Here is a 20248-nt window from a genome sequence, read left to right on the forward strand (position 1 = left end):
TTACTTCTTTGTCACTATTAAAGTTAATTTGCATTTACTTTGACAAGCTCTTAAACGGCAGCCTAGAAAGATTCCATGCTCGAAGAAATCCGCCTCGGCTTTTTTTCTCGCGACCTTCGTCGACAAAAGCGCGATATTCCAACAAGTCTTACGACTAAACCGTGGCTTCAATATCAAGAGATTGTGGAGGTAAGGTGTTCAACACAGAGCTATGACAGGCAATAACGGGGAAGTACAGGGGAATATGACTAGCAAGCTGATCGTCGATGCTACCTGCCAGCAGAGGCATGACACCACCTACGGATCTGTATGTACTGGCCGACGTACCACTGGCTGGTCAAATGAGGAAGGCGAGAAACTCTGGTGGATTCCACGCCTACGCTAGTGGTGTCATCGGTCTGGAAATGCGGCTCTAGCCTGAACTTTTTCCGAACTAATACGTCATTGCTGCAGTCGAGCTTCTCAGTACTACCTATGCAGCATTTGAAGGAAATATGGCGCAGTTGTCCCGCTTGGCAGAAACCGCGATGATTAACCCCTGAGCTAACATGTCACCAATCTTATGCGACGGCAAGCTGTTGTTCAGTGGATGTCTCCAGTTGATGCCCAAATACCTACCCATTCCTCCCCCCCCCCCTCTCTGTCCCTTGAAAAGGGTAATAAAAGGCATCCGCTTCTCCATTCCGAAGTAGAGCCGATAGTCAGGAGGTTGGGTGGACTCTGTTCACAAATTCGTCGTTGTTTCACCTTCCCACACAACCGATTCACAATACTAGTCAGTTGCGTCAATTAACGTCTTGAACCTTTTTTTCTACACTTCCGTTACCCGTGGTGGTTAATGGAGCTATAGCGGCTGATTTGAATCAGTGGCACGGTAGGAGAAATTAGCTCCAACGACGAATAGGTCATCGTGCCAGAGTTCGTACCTCTGCTATTGTTTCTCATGTTGCTGCTGCTTGATTTCCGCGATTCAAGTCCTCTAATCGCGGGGATTGGTCCCTACAACAATAGCTGCCACGATCTAGAATGCCCTCTCTTGAGGCTCTGATCTGCCATCGCATCCCCGCAAGCACTGTCGTCCTCATTTTGTTCGGCCGCCCTGTCGCTTGTGATGGCTATGAACGTTCGCATATTGCCCATGGTATGTACCGACGTGACCTGAGGCACACCTCATCACCTAGATAGCTGGAACTGGGTATTTGATACTTCTCGTCGTACGCTACCCGAAGTGAGTCATCCTTCTCGTTTTCTCAGGCAATAACTTTAAGCTCCTAAATCTCTCATTACGCCTGGGCATGTTGGGAGGTTGGAAGAAGCTCTCAGTTATCTTGGCTTTACCGCCATATCCACGCAAATATCCAATTTCGTTAATTATGAGAAAGGCTTACAAAAGCCCACATCTCACAAGATAGTGTAGTCTCAATCTGCACTATTTCGAGAGGTTAGTTCTTTAGACGTACCCTCCCTTCGCTCGGGGTATCATTCTTACATGCTTTGGAACATGAATTCGCACGTACGCTTGAATGGCGAAGCTAAATTAGGAAAATGCTAGGTCAGAAGTCAAAACAGCCTGACCTGCCGCCATGGCAACCAAAGCTCCGTTGCTTGGAATAAAACGACGTGGCGTGTAGGATTGGGCCTGGCCTCAGAAAAGGCGAGTCAATGATAACAGAAAAGACGAGTCAATGATAACTTGGCTGAGGACTGATTCGACGGCCGTTAAAAGATTCTCGGGACGAAACCTCTCGGTACTGTACCATGTGGACGCTAACGCTGCTGCATAGCGATAAACTCGCGCAGCAACGGCCGCCCGAGCCGAGGGCGGTCTGAGGTCCGACAGGCAGGCGTAGGACGTGTTCACGCGTAACAGCAGTCTCGGCTCCGAACGGCAGCGGGCGCGGCTGATAAAGCGCGCGCCCCCTCCTTAAAAAGTGAAGCATCTTGGAGCTGAAAATTGATTGGTAGATCAAGAAAAAGGGACTCGCAACACTGCTGTCCAAATGAGCTTCATATTCCGCGCATCTTAACTAATCACCGGGATTCCCATCCTCCAGTCTATCAGCAACATACACACAGGTGGCACAGGTGGCACAGGTCTTGGCATGCATGTCCATTCAATAATTCAATAATTCTGAGCCGGATATCCGATATACACCTCGCTCCCAGGGCCCCATGCGGGGATCCTCATTAAATACCGCGGCGTTGTCGTGAATCTTTGAATACCGTCCCAGCTCCAGCGCCCATAAACATCCTGTGTCGCGTTAGGCGTAACAATAGCAAGCCGCAAAGATGAAGCAATTCTCGCTACTCGCAGTTGGCCTTGGCCTAATCCTTCCCAGTTCCTTCATCTCATGTCTTACCATCGCCGCCTACGAAACCACCATAGAGCATACACCACTAAGGGTCGCCCTCGAGGATTACTGGACTGGCCCGCAATCCCAATTCACCCATGCTGGTGTTGTTGATATGGTTGGCAACAGTAGCATTGACCTAGCTGGTAACGCGGAGACGCAAGCTCTGCGAAACTATGCTACCAACAAGGACCTCCGCATAATCTACACCATCGTCGAGGTATTCTATCGCATAGTCGCCAATAGGCAGAGCGTTAGCTCAGCTAAGGACTTGAGAGGGAAGAAAATCGGCACTATGCTGAATACATCGGCGCAGTACTTCATCCAGCAGCTCCTAGCCAACGAGGGACTCTCTGAGACAGACTACACCATTGTCGCCGGGGATTTATGCAACGCAGAGCCCTGCGGTAATGGTACGCTGCCGTACATGCTTGTCAATGGCGAGATTAGCGCTATTGGCTACTGGGAACCAACCATAGAGCTCGCCGCTCGGGAGCTCGGCGACGACGCCATCATCTTTGAAGATCCATCAGCATACAGAGAAATCTACAATCTACACACCACAACCGAGAAACTTCAGGACCCAACTACTCGTGCGGAAATCGTCGACTTCGTCCGCGCGCTACACCAGGCCCAGCACCTCTACACCACGGATCCGGAGAGCGTATTGCCGCGCATCACGAACGCCACGGACGTGCCGGTAGATATTCTGGAGGCTGTGTGGCACGACCATAACTGGAACACCACCCTTACGCCTAACATGCTGAGCATTCTCGTTAAGGAGGACCAGTGGCTTGCTGGGTTGATGGGAAGAGATCCGATGACGGAAGAGGAGCTGGCGCCCCTTATCGATCCGAGCATTTTGGATGAGGCACTGGGACTTCATAATGGCACAGGCCCATGTATCCGTCATTCCCGATCAGCAAAGAGGCAGAGTTAAAAGGTGGTTGGTGTTTGAGGGACTAGGAGGATCACGTTTGCAGAAATAACGTAGTACTGGGTGGGAGTCCGGAATATAACTGCGGGAAAGTGGGTGTAGCACCTTTTCTTGGGATCTAATTCCCTCCAGCGGAAATTAGCCCGGCATTCTTACTAAGAATACAAAGGTGTTAGTCGCAGAGATGAGGGTCAGAACCTACCACTTTCGCTCAACCGGCTAGCAGAGGAAGACGTTAATGGCGAGGGTGATGAGTCAGGCGCAGATGCAGTAGCCTATTGTCACCCATACCATGATTCCGATCTTGCGCAAGATGGGAAAAGATATAGGTAGAAAGACAAGATTGCAGATTTGTAGAGATAGAAAGAAGATGGTGTAGAAGGTGAGGTGCCTGATCCAGCTCACCTACAAAACACGCCAGTCACCACAACGTTGAATAGAATAGAAAATACGCGCGCGGGACATCATGTCCGCCACGGCCCAGGCGTCTTTTACTCTCATCTATTAGACTCTCCTGACTTTGATTTCTGCCCCGTTTACTACCTTGAGTGGCAGAAGTGCAAGAAGTAGACTGTATTTACATTTATAAAACAAACATGTACACGGGCACTTTCAAAACTAATTCGTGATGCCCAAGATTTATGAATATCTACAACCCTAGCCCATGGGATTTGTGCTCGGAGCTTCCTCGGGTCCCACAGAGGCGTGCTGACCTCGCCCTTGCTACTCCGCCTCCAAAGATGGCACCTCGATCTCAGGAAACCTCGCCATCCCTCCACGCACCATCTTCCCCATCCAAGACGTGCACGCAACGCCGAGTTTCTGTCCAGTCGCCAACGCAAAGTCAGCCGCCGTGATAGTGATCCCCATGGCCGGGCTCACGACGTCGCGGCGAATCTGGGCATCAGTGTCGCGCTCCGTGACGACGACGGCAACCCGCGTAACCCCCGCGGGGATGCTCTTCCACGACACGAGCATGGTCTTGTTGACCTTGTCAAACTCCGCGGTCGCCGCCACCGCGCTGACGGACGACGGGTCCGGTAAAGGCGTGGGCAGCGTCCAGGCCGCGCTTGGCGAGCCCTGCCTCTCATCGGCGTCTACCGCGCTGATCTGGAGGGACTGGGGCAGCGCGGGAAGGCTGGAAATGGCGGACTTGGGTAACTTGAGCAGGACCGTGTCCTTGTTGTCGTCTTGCGTGTCGTAGAAGTCGTAGATGTAGATGGGCGGCGAAGAAGAGCCTGCCATGTCTTCGTCGTCGGATGGGGAGGCGCTGATCGGGTACACGAGAAACGAGGAAAGATCGGCCGTGGCTAACGAAGCCGACAGCGACATGGAGATGTAGAATGTTTGTGTTGGTACGTCGAAGAAGCTGTCAGCGGTGACGGTCGGCACGGGCAGGTCCGCAACCTGGACGCTGTCCGAGGCAAACAGGGTGACGACACCGCCCTTGGGTGGTGGCTGAATGCGGACGAAGACGTCAACATTTGCCCTACCACCGCTGAGCTGAAGGTCCTTGGTGGCGATCGAGACGGGAGGCTTCGGTGCCGGGGCAGAGTAGAGCGTCTTTCCAGCTTGCTTGACGACCATCTCGTAGCCCTTGGCTGGCTCCTCCTCTTGCCATGTCGCGTTTAGCTGTCCAGTCGCATATGATGCCGTGAGTTGGCTCGGCGCCTGGAGCACAGGGAGAAGATTGGACCATGTAAACGATGAGTCGGTGTTGACGGACGCGTTGGAGCTCTTCATGTGGACACGTGCTTGCAGCTGCAACTGCCGCTTGACGCCGTTGGCCAGGGCCCGATGCCAGCGCAGATCCGCGAGGGGGATCTGGACATTAAGATCTTGCCCATTCGTCTGCCAGTCGATCACTCGCAAGGCTACTTGATTCGACTCTGCGCTGCCGGCCTTGCCACTGGCGACCAGAATCAGTGCGATTACGTACGAACCCGGCACAGCCTTCGCGATGGTAACCCCGTAATTCATACAGGTTGAATCCAACGCGATCTGCAACGACGGCTGTGGCAGCCTCGGAATGTTCGTGAGCACGGCCGCCGAGGCCCATTTCGCCGAGGCGAAACTGCCATGCTTAGCGTCCGTGTACTTGGCTCTGACCCACGCGTAGACCTGGTTGAAGGAGGCGATCTTCGCGTTGTGGATCTGAATGCTGGTCCCCTTGGTCTCGTAGACGTCTGTTTCCGGCGAGGCCACATCGTCTGACGGCGACTTGTTGGTCCCGCTAACATATATCTCCCACTTGAAGTTCTCGGCCGGGACATCGGAGAGGGAGAATGGTTTCCCGCCCTTCTGCGGCATGGCTTTGCTCCAGTCGATCCGCAAAGCGGACCCCTTTCCGGTCAGCGTGGCTTCTGGGGGTTTGCTGAGGTTGAGCGTCTCTCGGATGCCCTGTCGAACTTCCAGCAACTTCGCTTTGGCATCAGCAAGCGTCTTCTCCATCCTCCCCCTGAAATCCTTGGCATCCTTGAGCGTGCCCCCACTGCCCCCCTTCTCTGGATTCGTCTCTAGCGCCTTAATGGCCTTATCCAGCATTCGTAGAATTTCTGCCGCCGTTCTTGCAAAGGCGACTGCTCCTCCAACGAGGGTTTCGAAGGCTGCAAGCATGCCTCCAAGTCCGAAGACGGCGACGCCAAATATGGCAGCAGCGGCCCCGAGGAGCCACTTCCAGAAGCCACCGGGGTGATTCTTATCATCCGGATCCTTCGGATCCTTTGGTGTGAGCTCCCAGAACCGCTTCCAGACGTTCGGCGGGTCCATCCTGCGGCAGATCAGCGCGCCGATCAGGTCTGCACCCCATTCCTTGGCGGACATCCACTCAATCAACGTAAACGCTTCTTCCTTGTTCTCCATGATGGCCTGTCCAATTTTGGACAGATTGTCTTGCATCGCTTTCCCCAGTAGCTTGACCAGGGCCTCGAACGAGAAGTCCTTGAATGGGATCGGGGCGATGAAGTTGATGGTCAACTTTGCCATATCTTTGACCTTCCTGTCGATGATGGGGATTTTCAGAACCACCTTGAATGTGCCTCCGATGAGGACATTAACGGCCGTCTTATCCACGCCGTCAAGCCCGACGCTCCAGTTGCATTCTGTCTTCAGGGCCTGGTCAAAGATGATCTTCAACAGATCCTTGCACTCTTTCTTGTAGATCTTGGACGCGTCCTTGATTGCCTTTTCGATGTCGAGGTCGAGAGTCTTGGACATATCCATGGCGGAAATGGAGAACTTGCCATTAGCATGTTTGATCGTGACTTTGGGTGTGATCTTGGCACCAAAGACATCGATGGTGCCGTCGTATGTCGCCTCTCCTGTGAAGACCTTGTTGCTGTACGAGAGGTCGACCTTGAAACTTGGCTTGTCCAGGACTGTGAGCCCTGCAGATACCTGGTATGTTTTCTGGAGGGTTCTATTAGCGACTTTCCATCGATCATCTGCTGGGCCAGGAGAGGACAGATGGACTTACGACGTTTTTATCGGCGCTCTCCTTACTCTTCTGCGAGTAGACGGAAACGACGGGTCCCTTTTGGTGGGTAGATGTGTCTGCAGTGCTCGCGGCCTTGCTTTCGAAGAACTTGAGGAATCCCCAATCGATGGCGTTGGGAAAGGTGCCGTCAATACGCACGCCGCTGCGGTCAGGTGGCAAGTATACGTTCACTCCCAGCGCAAGGCCAAAGATTTCAATATCGGCGGATATGTTGAGGTTCGGCTTGAAGACTGTGCCGTCTTCGGCAGTGTATTCTCTGTCGTATTTGGAGTAGCGTATGGTCGCGGCTTTCAGCTGTAGGTCGCCAAAGTCGGCGGGCCAAGAGGCGTCCGGCGTGGTCCCGTTGTTGATTATGTCCTCGAAGATGGAGCCAATCGGTAGCACGAGCGTCGTGGCCGAAGATATCTTGACGAGCTTGGGGACACCGTTGACAAAGTAGATGTTGGCATCGAGCGTCAAACTACCGATCTTGACTTGCCCCGACAGCTCAAACTCGAGTGACGGTTTGCCGGCGGGCGGGCTGCTGCTCTCACCCTGCTTCGCGGGTTTTGTGATCGTCCCTGAGAACTTTGATACTGCCAGGCTCAGGTCGAACAAGCCGCCAAAAGCATCGCGGATCACCACTGGCTGCGCGGGCTGAGTTGGTGCGACGGCGCTGCCATCACTGGCTGGTGCAGCACCGTCACCACTCGTAGGTGCCGGAGTCGCATTTTCTCCTCCGGTTGGCGCGGCAAGAGGTTCGCCTTGAACGAATTTGAAGGAGGTCGAGCTCTCGCTGGTGTTGAAAGAGACATGGAAAGCAAACTCCTTTGCATTTCCTTCAATCTTCAGCTCAAGCGAGGCTTCCATGGTGAGCTGCTTCTTGCCAGCATCCCACTCGCCGGCTGCCCTCCTTACCAGCATAGCTCCCCCAAACAGAGGGAGTTCTACGATGGCAACTAAGAACCTTCCCTCGCCAATGTACGCATCTAGATAGATCTTTGGTTTTTGGGGGGATTCCTTCTCCGTGCTCAGGGCTAACATCCCACTGATCGGTGGCGTGGTGCCGCCGACCGTGGCAGGACCAAGGCCAATTGTGGCATGGATGCATGCGCCCTTGGGTATTTTTTGGTCGGCGGGGATTAGGCTCAGGGCGCCAGACAGCTCCGTTTGTGTCTTCTTGGCTTCTTCGTCCTCCGCACGGGACTTGGCTTCGTCTGCTGCTTGTGCCTTGTCTGGGTCCTCCTTCTTGCTCGCGTTGACTCCATCGGTCAATGCCTTGCCGTAAGCTGCCATGTCTTGCTGCAGCTCACTAATCTTGCGCTCTTTGGTTGATATCTGAACGGTGATTATCTCGAATGTGAACCAGTCACCCACGGCCTTCTGAAGATCCGGCCACAGCGCTGCAATGTTATTCAGCTTGAGATAGATTAGGTAATCGTACTTGTCCTGCGTCTTCTTGGCCAGCAGCAGAGCGCTACCCACATCCTTGACCCTTCCGGCGAGGAGGAAGACCGAGGCCTCGAAGTCTAGGACAAGGGCAATCGCCGTCTCGGCTAGGACAATAGCCTGGGTTCCTGCCGGTTGTAAGTTCTTCCACGAGTCGGCGTCCCCCGAAAGGCCGCCGACTAGGTCGCGGATTTCGTTGACGGCTCCAGCCTGTTTCTGCAGCATGGCCGTCAGGACCGGTTTCTTGCCTTTGGCAAGCTGCAGCACGGCCGTCGCCGAAGTGAAGGCGTCGAAGCTCAAGCGGCCGTAGAGTACAGCGTCGTAGCTCTTCTGCTCCGATAAATTGGCCGTCAGCCGTCCGCCGAGCCCAGTCACCTTGATATCCAAGGTGCCGAAGCCTTTGATAGGCCACGCCAGTCCGTCGTTCTTGGCCCGGAGCTCAAACTTCTTCCCCGGCTCGTAGGTGACGTCCAGGAATGCCATGGGCAACCTTTCGGGTACCTCTGTCTTTTTCGGGATGTCGTAGTTATTTTTTCCAAGATACTTGTCAGCGAGCGCGCGGTAGTCGGGCGTCTTCTTCTCGTTCTTCGTATCAATGTCGCCAAGGGTGCCACGGAAGACCGTCTGGTCGTTCTCACTATAGTACCGTACGGCAACAAGAATCTGGTCGTCGACTTTCAAAAACGCCCACACGTCGGCAGTCAGAGCAGATCCGTGCGTGAAATGTACAGCCACTGAGAACTTCTCCAGCCTGATCCCCTCCTTGGGCCAGGCCTTGTCCGACTCCACGACCACATCCAAGGTCTGCAGTTGGGCCTTCTTTGTCTTGCCGTCATCCGACGGGACCCAGGCAACGCTACCGGAGACCTCGCTGATGATTAGGTCTGGGAAACTGGGATCTTCCAGGCCCGGCGGCTGTTTAATGGCAAGCTGTGTCCCGTCGAGAAGCAGAGACATGAGGCCGCTCAACTTGAGACTTTGCGCGCTCTCGGGCTCTAGAGCAAGCTCGATGACAGAGGCAACCTTGGGATCTCCCCATGCACCGGTCAGACGCAAACGAGCGTTTGCGTCCTTGCCCTTTACCACGCCGACGAGGTTGAAGAAAGAAGGCCGGCCCGGCTTCCCCTCTACCGCCGGCGTCCCCGCAATGTAGTCGAGACGCAGGCTCTGCAACGACGCGCTGCCCATGGACGCCGTTGCAGTGTTGACAAGATGGATGCTGACCATGCTGGGACGGAAGTTATTCGCGACATCAAACTCGACGCCCGCAGATTCCACGCCGAGCTTGCCGATAAGGTCGTCGAAGACATTGTTCTTCTCGTCAGCGCCGATCAGCTGGGCAATGGCGTCGGCGATAACGATGGCCCTGGTTGCTTGGAACGCTGCGCTGAGTCTCTTCGTGAGCGAGTTGTAGGTGAGCGTCGCGGCAAAGGATCGCGAGGGCACGTGTGCGCTGATGGAGACGGTAATCATCGTGGCCGGGTCCTTTCCTTTCTTCTTGACTGTGTCGGTCTCGATTATCGCGTCGATGTCGACCAGCTCGATTGACCCGACGGTAATCTTGGAATGATGGAGCTGGAATCTCGACCCGGTGATCTTGGATTTCTTTCCCTCTTTTTCGAGCACAAGGGACATGGAAACCAGCTCAACCTTGAGCAGGTCGCCAATCACAGGAACATCCTGAAGAGAAGGCAGCCCCAAGGCCTCCATGAGGTCGCTAATAGAAAGACCGTCAGGGGCAGCTACCTTAATGGAGCCTGTAATTAAGTATGTTAGCGTGCTGAAAACGCCGTGGTGGTGGACATGTCCGGTGTGCAGGAAAAGGAGAGCTCACCCAAGCTGTACGCCGTCGGGAGGATAATCTCGGCAGCCAGTGCCTTTTTCACAACGGTCAGCCTCCCAGCAGCTCGACCTTGCCACACCCCAAAGCTGTAATCAAGATCAAGCTCGGCAAAGTCGATGGACAGCGACTGGCCGATGGTAAGCTTCTCAACCGTGACCTTGAGCCCGAATTCGCGGACGGTGCTCTGATTATCGGCGCGCTCGAGCGCAACGGCCAGTTTCTGGATCCGGAACTTCTCCAGCACGTCTTCGACGATCGGGACGTCGGCTGCCAGCGACTTGGCCTGCGCTCCGATGCCCGCTGCGCTTGCCAGCTCCATGAGCGTGATGCCGGCCCCGTCACCCGAGACATACACCCGGTATTCGTAGCCTGCCAAACCCGGAAGCGGCTCGGCTGTTAGCGAGGCATTTAGCGTGACCACCTCTTTGGCAGTCTGGATTGGCGCGTGGAAGTCCACGGCGACGCCATACGTCCGGCGGTCCTTGTCCAGCGGGTTACGGATCTCCAGTCGCCCCGTGCCGCCGACGCCCGTCGGCAGGAAGTCGGGCGGCAGGAATGCCTTCCAGTCGTCAAAGGTTGTCGCGCCAAAGAGGCTCCAGAGCTCGTACTTGGCGATCTGAGCAACCGGTTGGGATACGACAAATCCGATACCGCTGTGCTGCAGGCCGGAGAGGGGCGACTTGGAAAATGGTATGGACTGATCAGGCTTGAGCTTGGCCTGGTCGTTCGGCCACAGAGCCGTCAGCTTACTGAGCTCCGTGGTTGACGTCGCCTGGAAGGTCCAGAGCACCGCTGGACTGTCCACCGCAGTCCCCGGAGAACCAGGGTTAGACATGGCAACGGAAAACGATAGAATGAGCGAGGCAACGGTGACGGATCCAACGAGAGTCAAGGTCTCTATCGGAAGTCCGGCGTTTTCCAGAACAACCTTCAGCTCCCCGAATTGCATGTCAAGCCCCGCAACATGCTCGTTGGCTTGCCGAAGCAGCTTGGAGATCTGCCAGGTCACGTCTGCCCGTTCGACAATGAGTCCGGATGCGGGGCCTGGATGTGCGATTACCGTCGAGTTCTCCAAGTCAATGGGCGTACTGAGCATGCCAGCTTGGATGAGCAATGCCGGCACCGAATTGAGAAGGTGAGCAGCGGTTGCCTTTCGTGTGCGGCCGGTCAGATAGGCCAGTAGCCTTGGCAAGGCCAACGACTTGAAGTTGAGCTCCTGCCCCGCTTCGGTGAAAATGTGGGAGAGCAGCTGGAGCAAGGTTGTCGCGCGGATGACGTTGGCGGATTCCAACCTGCGAGAGACGCTCAAAGACACCGACTTGTCGTCGAAAAGGGGGCGAAACTCCAGCTCGATGGCTTCCCCTGCGGGCCACTTGATATCCAGAAATCCGCCGCTGAGGCTCAGGGGTTCTCCGTCAATTACAAGCTTCCGACCTTCAAAGGCAAAGCGGAGGCTGGCGGCGGTCACGATATTGTTGAATGCCTTCTTCTCATAAGTGACTATCGATGCCCCCACATCGACCGGGTATCCGAGGATGGTCTTCTCCAGGGTGCGTTTGGTTGGTAATTTTGAGTAGTTACTCGCCCCTAGGATCGTTTCCATGACCTTTCCCATCGTCAACGGCTTTCCATCTGGCTCTGTCGACACTTGGGAGTCTTTGAGGAATTGATCGAGGCCTGCCGGTTTACCTTGGGCCAGTTTCGAGTCCTGAGCTGAATCCGGGACTAGGCGGGAAACGCTGACTGGTTTTAGGGGAGTCAGAGTGCCATTTCCCGTCTGCGACATAGCCGTGACCGTTGGCGACAGAGCGGCCTCACGGCTGCTATCGGGCGTGATAACAGTCGGCGTGGCGTCAAGATCGAAGGCGACCACTCCTGCCTCGTCTTCCACAATCGCTGTGTCGTCGTCTTCCACAGCCGCTGCCCAGTCGCCCACATCAGCTGAGACCGTGGTCTGGTTGGGGATTGCCAAAGCGTAAGACGGACTTGCAGTGAGTTGATACATAGGCTGAGATGCCATGAGTGCCATCGGGTGCGACTTGGCTCGGATGACATAAAATGCAACGGGCTGGACTATGCTCCAGTTGGTTCCCTTGTTGAGCTCTCTCGCTTCGTCCATCGAGAGCCAAGTAAGCGTTGGATTATTGCTGTCACGGAAATCCTTGTACCAGGTAAACCGAGGTCCAAAGTCGAGGCCGCTGAGGGTAAAGTAGAGACTGTAGCCTCCATATTTTTGGATCTCGTAGTGCACTCTCCAGTACAAAGCATCGTCTAGGGTCCACATGTTTAGATATCGCATATCGTCGATCGGTTGCCAGACATCGAATATCTTGAAGACGTTTTTGTCATCCGCGCCAGGCTCGACGTTGGTCAGAGGGTTCTCTGGGGGATTCGCGAGGTAGAAAGTGGGATTGGGGTTCTTTGATGGCTCAGGATGGGTTCCGAAGACGCAATGCACTTTTTCCTGTGTGTCCCTAGGAAGGATCGGTTGGTCGTGTTCGATGTCCGCGTATGCTTTCTCGATGTCGTTGGCGGTATCAAGATCCCAAAAGCTTGAGGAGTTGGTGAACTCGCGTTGATAAGTGGCTTCCTGGTCCTTGGGTACGTCGAAACCGCTGATGGACATAAAGGCACCGATAGCAAGGTATCGGATGGCGAAACAGCCCTGCTGCAGTCCGATCACCTGGTCTATGGGATACTCGGGGAATCGACGAGCGAGCGCCGCCATCGGTTCCAACGGAAGGGCGTGGCCATTCGTGACGTAGAGACTCCGCCGGATCGGCGGGCCGTCAGGGCTCGTCTTCTGCCGCAGCACCTCGTCCTCAATGGCCACGTAGGCAATGCCGAGGATGGTGGCCGTGTCCGGGTGGCCGTGGGTCCCATTCGCGCTTATCACGTAGGCATCGGCCGTGAACGTCCGATAAAAGTCCATGACTCTAGGCACCGCCGCCAGAGAGTTGTAGAAGGCCAGCCAATCCTTCTTGTAGGCGACCTCGGCGCCGTCCCACCGCCCCCACCAGTACCGCGGCCGGAGCTTCCACGGGTAGTGGTCTTTCGTCTTCACGATTGCGGGAGGAGGGTCGTCGTTCTTGTGCCGCGACTTGCGCGCCGCCGACGTATCCTTCCGCGAGAGCGCGACGTTCTCCTCCAGGAACACCTCGTAGAAGTCGTCTAGCACGAACTTGGCGTCCTCTCTCATTTGCTTCAGCTGGGCGTCGAACAACTCTTGCGCCTCCTTCTTCTCCCCCCTCTTTCTTTTGAGCTGCTCCCTGGCGTAATCCAGCGCGAGTTGGTCTCTCGCTTGCCTCTGGGTTTCCAGATCTGCGAGCTGGTTGAGGGTCACGAGAGACTCGGCGATGTTGATACGCCACTCGATGAGCTCGGAGAAAAGCTGCTGCGGATCCGGCGCCCATGGCAGCGGGTGAAGTTGGTTGCCATTGATTGCGGCTTGGACAATCTTGGTGGTGAGGATGTTGGCTCGGGTGAAGTTTAGCTGCCGGACCCCATCTATTTCGGCCGTCTTGAATGCGAAGAGGTAGAGGTTATGCCGCTCTCGGAGGTAATTGAGGTACATCAAGACAACGTCTTCCTCGAGAAGGTTTTCGGCCTGTGTGCCGGGTGGTGCCTGTGCAAGCCGAGCTTGTTCGTAGTCGTACCACTTGTTCCACAGGGCCCCCGCGATGAGGTGGCAATTGCTCTGCACTCCGAGTTCTGACATTTCGCTCCCAAGCGCGATGGAGTAATAGTCGAGGAGCGTCTCGGCCTTCCAGTCCGCTTCCAGGCCGTCTAGCGTGGCGCCAATGCCCAGCTCGAGGAGCTCGCGCAGCGCCACCTCGGCGGCGATTTCCTTCCCTATGCTTGGCTCCTGGTCCAGGAGCTGGTTATTCTTGACGCTGCCGTGATGCTGCACCTTGTAGATATTCACGTGCGGCCGCCCGTGGACGTTCGCGAAAGTCTCCCCATTGACGCGCCAGCCTACGCTATCTCCCGTCATCATGATCTGGCCGCCCGTATCCTGCACGGTGCAAAGCAGGATGCTGCTCAGGTTCGTCTTGGACTGGTCGATGTCGGCGTTGACGGGCTTCTTGATGCGTATCTTGGGCAGCTTGCGCGTGTGGCCCAGCGCGTTGCCGAGCGTATACGAGTAGATCTCGTCGTCGTCTTCCTCCTTCTCCTCCACAAGCGCCCCGTCGTCGTCATCGTCGCCCCCCTCATTCCCGTCCTCCGGCTCAATAGGCTGAGAGCCGGTGCTGGCGTTGTTGCCACCCGCGATCAAGGGAGAGCCCGCGGGCCGGTTCCAGGACGAAACGTGGGTGAAGGCGCCCTCTGTGTTTGTTGCTGCGGGATAGAAGATGTGCAGCCCCGCCAGGGGGCTATTGTCGTCCAGCGGCCCCGCCAAGAGCGTGCGCTTGAACTGGCGCTTGGTGAGCGGGCCCTCGATGGCCTTCTTCGAGTGCTCCCACTTCTTGAACTCTGTGCCGTTGGGGTTCGTGGGGACCGGCAACAGGAACGGGCCGGTGAAGTCGAGCTCGATGGGCGGCGGCACTCCTCCAGGGCCCGAGGGCGGCACCGGCCACAGCCTGTTGAGGAGGTACATGAGCCCCTCGTAGTGGTCATGGTCCGGATGCGAATTGATGATGGCATTGGGCTTGATCGTGGCCTCGACGGGTTGCCCCCGCGTGTGTTGGAACTGCTTCCAGAGGAGTTTGGCCACGGCCACATAGTTGCGAGAGTACGGCGCCCACTGGTGGTCCGTCACCCCTCGAGAGGTTGGCCCGCCATCAAGCAGCATGAGCTTTCGGACCTGGCCGAGCTGGTACTCTAGCAGGAAGGCGTCGCCGTACGCGCCATACACGACGTGGAGGACGGGCGAGGGCAAGGCATAGTCTGCCATGGTGGTGATATCTCTGTTGAACACGCTTGCTCCTTCGGGCTTGCCCTTCCAAGCTTGCACTTCCAAGTTTGTGCAGTCGGCGCGACTGGGGAAGGTCGGATAAGATATGTCGGGTCCATCGTCCACACCTCGCTAGGAGCAGATTAGCCTGTCACTTACAACGACGCTTCAGCCAGCCACGCTCCATACCTCAAGCCACGAAGAGCCCCGCGCGGGAGCTATACCTATTTCGCTGGTGGCACGACATGAGGCTAGCCTGTTAGGGAGTATCTTCCCCACGAGGCCGACTTGGACGCTAAAGACGCGAACCTCGTCGACATCACGCGGCCGAATGAACAAGGGGTATCTGCTGCCGAGAAAATTCGGCCTATTTATTCTTTCTCGCGAGAAGACCTTAGCATAACCTTACTCTTGACATACGGGTTTATTTTCGAAATTCTCCCCGCTTTACTAGCCATGTGACTTCTTTTGGGAATGGATCGCCCTGATATCGATATGGTAGTAGTGGCTGGCTACCACACTATTGAATGCAAGCGAGCGCGACTGCGACCTCTCCAAACCAATCCAGCGGCAGCAGTTACAGCAAGGCCTAACGCATGGATACCTGAGGCATCTATGATTCGGTCTAGACCCGCGACGTGCGTTCAACGTATGAGTCTAGTGGGACGCAGAGTGGCACCTTTTGAGAATATTTCAACATGAAAACCTAGAGACTCATTACTTAGGTATATAAGAATGATTGGGGTAATTGCTATTACATACGACCATACCCACTGGAGAACTCGGGATCCCGTCCGCTCTCCCATAGATAAGCCAGTGAGGGCCAGACTAGTAGTTGGGTCGGTGACGACCAGCGAATCCCTGGTGTTGTATGTTTTTTTTTTTTTTTCTCCCGTGGGGGAGAGGGTGGGGGTTTCCCCAACCTTTTTTTTTTTTTCACTTTATTTTATTCATTTTGTCTCTCCCTCCTGCTCTCTCTTCAGTTGGTGATGGGGAGGAGTGAAAGTACAGGTATTGTCTGTACCTAGGTATATTTTTGGGACGTCTTTGGGTCTCTCTGTGACTGCAGCTGGAAGTCTAAGCCTCACCCTGGCTTGATTCACTGCCCAGTACCTACTGTACAATATGGTTGGGCGGTGGCCGAGGACGCTGGCAATGGCTTGTTATGAAGGGATATCGTTGAACTTCACGTGTCTCTTCGAGGTCAATTTCAGGTAATTACGTCTCCGCCACGGTGCTGCTACTGCTGCTACCAAGGGGCAGGGTGATACCAATGGAGCGTACGTTGGGGGTTAGTGCGTCTTCGTCTGAATAGATGCCATATGGCTTAGAGGCCCATGAAGTGTGCACTTTCGAAGCCACTAACGTTGGCATATGAATGGATTGCGGAGGGCTCACATATGAGACCGAGGCACCAGGCCCTATCGTTCAGCTCGATCGACCCGAGGCTGAGGGGATTATGAATGGTCGGCATGAAGCTTCGGAGCTGGCTGGTAGGCAAGCTTCAACTTTCGACGTCAACCTCTGCTACCCGTTCTTCGGTTTTGGAGACGCGCTGTAAGCCTGCTTTTTCAACAGAGACGCCTCCTGGGCCGGCGTAAAAACTGATAGTGTACTGCCGCCTTGGTGCAAGTCTCAAGCGTAGCACTCCGCTTGACTAGGTCTTCGTTCGGAGGGAGGTCTGGGAGGTGTGCATCTGCCACAACAATGGACACAGAAGAATGCCTTGACAAAGCCACTGAGGCCACCGAGGGGGATTGTCGATGCTCCGAGTACTTGACCCTGGTTGCTCCAAAGAGCCAAGGCTCACCGCTTGGCCACTAGTCTGCAAGCTCCAGGAGAAAAGATTCCTGCCACCGCTGGGCGATATGGGCTAATACCCCAAGCACCCAGTCGAAAGCGAGCTGGGATAGACAACACCAAGTTGTATGTGCCAAGCCGCAACTCCCCCTCCCCCCTGGCTACCAGGCCACCTCAGTGGTCGGGAATATAAGCAGAATGTCGAAGTCAGTAAAAACCAGTTCGATCTTCCTGGTCAACTATCATACCGGGATACTCGCCGGCAAAGGAGTCGGCGGAGCTCGAATCTCGAACATTGAGAATGATGCTGCAGACCACGGGGCCTATGTCTTCTGGTCGGGCCGCCTCGACGCAGGCGGGGATGGCTTCGTATCTCCATGCAACCTCGGGAGCTTATAGGAGCTGAGCCACCAAAGGAAACAGGGTGGGAATAGCAGCCATCTTGTCAAGCCGGCTCTGCGAGAACGCACCCTGCCCATCAAAACTCTCCGCCACCCAGAGAACTAATTCTGCACCCACAGCTACCAATGCAAAAGATACAGGCAGTCGAGGGTCCGATAAGCCAGCTCCGCGCACTTCGCATCGGCGTCAGTCCCCACGATGCTGTTGAAGCCGGCGGGCACCCACCTCGAAGCGGCAGTTTTGGTGCTCAGAGAGAAGGGCACGACGGCATGACTGACTACGACGGCGCTGCCGGATCTAGATCCGCAGCTGACGCGGGAGGGGAACGTCTCCTCCGGCCGGTGCGCCGGCGAAGTGGGGGCAGGATGGCGTGGCGGGCACGTGAGAGGCTCGCGACAGTTCCAAACCTACATCGGAACTTTACGTTGGAACGCATCTAAGCAAAGCTAGCTTTATCTTGTTCGCACTCCATGATTGGCAGATTAGCTCCAGCTGGAGCTCCAGTAATGACTCGACAGTAATCTGAAGTTTGGGACTCATTAGACATGCTACGCTATGCTTCCTGAACCCCCGGCACAGCCTCAGCCACGGGGTTAGCCTCCTCCGCGTCGACACCTCTGAACTCGAAATACTTGCTCCACTCCGGATCATCGACCAGCTGCTGCACAAGCTCCTTCTCAAACGCGACCTGCAACTCCAAGCCCTCGTCCTCCCCGGCCGGTCCGTCATGCGGCGGGTAGACGATGACCAGGCCCTCGGTCACCGTGTCGAACAGGTGCCGGAAGGCGGTGGGCCTGGCGAAGCCGAAGTCGGCGGCGCACACGTCGGCGTCCCGCCAGTCGGTGATGACCAGGGACATGGGCGGGAACGAGTTGACGCGGACGGACAGGCCCTGCTTGTTGCGGATGGGCGCCAGCATCTGCAGCGCGCCGGCGAGCATGTCACCGGTGACGCCGTTGGTCATCTGGCGCGTGTAGCTCGCCAGCTTGGAGAGGGGCGCCTCCGAGATGATCTCGGCTGAGGTCAGCTGCGGCACGGCGGACATGGTGGACAGGGTGGCGAAGAAGAGGTTGCCCTGCATGCGGGCGGGCATCGTGGGGTTGGTGAGCCGCTTGGTCATGTTGACGCCCTCGGCCCATATCGGCTTGGAGGCCGGGTCCAGCTTGTAGACGGGCTCGCGGATCTTGGAGAAGACCCGCCATATGAGGGCGGAGACGGCATCGTATGTGGAGATCCAGGAGCCGTCGTCGGGCGAGGCGGCCTTCTTCAGCTCGGCGGCCTTGCTCTTGGGCAGGTGGAAGATCAGCGACTGCGAGACCTTGTGCTGTGGGTGGCGGTCGGCCTGGGGAGGCGCGTCGACCCGGGACTCGTCAGGAATCGGCGGGGCGGTGAAGCGGCTGCGATCAAGGCACTTGGGGTCGAAGGAGGGAAACTCGGTCTTGTTGATGATGGCGTAACAGTTCTCGGCCAGCTGCTTGGTGAAGGAGCCCCAGCCCACGACGTCGTTGCTGTAATGATGCGAGTGCATATTGAAGATGAGACCGCCAGGGATGAAGTTGGCTTTGTACGAGGCGATGGCGGGGCTGCTGTCCGGGTTGGCTTCCGGCTTCTCGCCGTAGGTCATAGGAGCATTGCTCAAGACCTTGATGTCACCAAGTGTGGTCGCAACGAAGTGGGCCTTCTCGATCTCGGCGAAGGACGGGAACGCATCCTCGGGAGAGTCGAGATGCTGGACAACAAACTTGACAGTACTGTTCTTCCGTTTGACAAAGGAGTGGTGGCCGTCCTCGTCCCTCTCGATGGTGCCGACAAGGTGTCTTGCCTGGCTGAGAGTCCGCTCTAGACCTTCCATGAGCACTGCCACAACTTTGCTGTCAGAGCATTAGGAGTTAGCAGCCTACTTTCCGAACAGAAAGGGGGGCCTGGCACTAACCTCTTCTCCGCATCGTCTAGCTTGAAGAAGAGAGCGTAGTTGTTGTAGGTCATCATCGACAAGTAGTCGAGGGTGGAGAGCTTGAAACGCTCCTCCTCCGGGTCATTCTCCCAACCCAGGGGGTGAAGCTGAAATTCCTCGACCTTGGGCATGACGACGGTGAAGCAGAGAGTTTGTGATCGATGTCTGATGCGGTGGCAGAATGAGGTGGACTGATCGTTGAACTCCTGTATCGGGGGCAGTCGCGGGGGATGCTAATTAAAGTACGATATCATCGAAGGGCAATGGTGATCTATGCTGTACCCCTCTTCAGGGATGCTGAGCATTAGTATGCGAATACCAAGACCATTTAACCCAAAACGAGATAAGCACCATACTTTAAAGATGACAGTGCAGTGCGCGCGCAGCAGGTTACATATACACTAGAGGCTGTGACATTGTTAAGATCGCTGGTACTAGGCCTAAACAGGTACATGATTTTAGCGTCGTAGATACAGTATGCGAGCTTGGTGCTGGATTCAAACGTTACGTGATTAGAATTCTAGGAAGGTCAGGAAGGTAGCCGGTGGGGGCCCCCCCTTGATCAGATAATGTGACCCTCGACAACGGAAGAGGTTGGCTGTCAGTTAAGGGTATCTTGGTGTCGCCCACCTCTTCACAAGTCCTACACAGATGGAAACCAGCGACCCCCAATTTAGGCGGAACGCGGATTTTTTTGGTAGCGACCTCCGTACATGATCCACAACAACGCTTCCAACACACATTGGAATGACTAGGTTTAGACGAGGAAATGAAGCGGTGAGTGCCCGACTCCAGCATGCTGCATGATTCAATACAACAGTTGTCAAGGGGATGGAATTGGCCGCTGCACCTCTCAGACCATCTTGTTAGAGGCTGGACTCGTGGAGTTCCCATGGCAATAACGACATCCCAACCCCCTTACGGCAATCATATGGTTCTCCGTACTGCGAATGCGACGTACGCAGGAACAAGAACAAGGTGGAGGATGGCCTCGACCTGGCGAGCATGGCTGCCGAGTGGTTGTTGATGGAGTGTTGTGGGTCTGTAGAGTCGGGAACCCCTGACGAAATCCCGGCTAGTGTTCCCGTCAAGGGTTGAATAAGGACCAATGATATCCCGCCTTGGTATGTAGCTTCACGCTTG

General features: G+C 55.7%; 3 protein-coding genes across 3 annotated transcripts; 1 reads left to right on the plus strand and 2 right to left on the minus strand.

Moving 5' to 3' along the window:
* The first annotated feature begins 2159 nt into the window (after positions 1-2159).
* QBC33DRAFT_175601 (uncharacterized protein) lies at positions 2160-3731 on the plus strand. Its single transcript, XM_060422389.1, has one exon. It carries the CDS (start codon positions 2290-2292, stop codon positions 3289-3291), a length of 1002 nt encoding a protein of 333 aa, XP_060281470.1. The 5' UTR covers positions 2160-2289; the 3' UTR covers positions 3292-3731.
* A 137-nt stretch (positions 3732-3868) lies between these two features.
* QBC33DRAFT_571814 (uncharacterized protein) lies at positions 3869-15151 on the minus strand. The gene is made up of 4 exons (XM_060430623.1): positions 15139-15151; positions 10047-15081; positions 6764-9969; positions 3869-6696 (listed from the first exon to the last, which is right to left on the minus strand). Exons 2-4 carry the CDS (start codon positions 14947-14949, stop codon positions 4012-4014), a joined length of 10794 nt encoding a protein of 3597 aa, XP_060281471.1. The 5' UTR covers positions 14950-15081; positions 15139-15151; the 3' UTR covers positions 3869-4011.
* Positions 15152-17301: 2150 nt separating this feature from the next.
* QBC33DRAFT_545019 (transferase) lies at positions 17302-19460 on the minus strand. The gene is made up of 2 exons (XM_060428519.1): positions 19085-19460; positions 17302-19022 (listed from the first exon to the last, which is right to left on the minus strand). The coding sequence occupies exons 1-2, from the start codon at positions 19234-19236 to the stop codon at positions 17705-17707; spliced, it is 1470 nt and encodes a 489-aa protein (XP_060281472.1). The 5' UTR covers positions 19237-19460; the 3' UTR covers positions 17302-17704.
* Between the last annotated feature and the right edge of the window lie 788 nt (positions 19461-20248).

The sequence above is a fragment of the Phialemonium atrogriseum genome (assembly GCF_030411735.1).
Source record: "Phialemonium atrogriseum strain 8032-3 unplaced genomic scaffold QBC33scaffold_20, whole genome shotgun sequence".
Lineage (NCBI taxonomy): Eukaryota > Fungi > Ascomycota > Sordariomycetes > Cephalothecales > Cephalothecaceae > Phialemonium > Phialemonium atrogriseum.

What these genes read in the sequence shown, in the direction of transcription:
- QBC33DRAFT_175601 (XM_060422389.1), top strand. Translation starts at nt 2,290, where the DNA reads ATGAAGCAATTCTCGCTACTCGCAGTTGGCCTTGGCCTAATCCTTCCC.
- QBC33DRAFT_571814 (XM_060430623.1), bottom strand. Translation starts at nt 14,949, where the DNA reads ATGGCAGACTATGCCTTGCCCTCGCCCGTCCTCCACGTCGTGTATGGC. An exon ending in CCCGACGGCGTACAGCTTGG is followed by an intron (nt 9,970 to 10,046) that starts GTGAGCTCTCCT and finishes ACTTAATTACAG; the next exon opens with GCTCCATTAAGGTAGCTGCC. An exon ending in AGAGCGCCGATAAAAACGTC is followed by an intron (nt 6,697 to 6,763) that starts GTAAGTCCATCT and finishes AGAACCCTCCAG; the next exon opens with AAAACATACCAGGTATCTGC.
- QBC33DRAFT_545019 (XM_060428519.1), bottom strand. Translation starts at nt 19,236, where the DNA reads ATGCCCAAGGTCGAGGAATTTCAGCTTCACCCCCTGGGTTGGGAGAAT. An exon ending in CTAGACGATGCGGAGAAGAG is followed by an intron (nt 19,023 to 19,084) that starts GTTAGTGCCAGG and finishes ATGCTCTGACAG; the next exon opens with CAAAGTTGTGGCAGTGCTCA.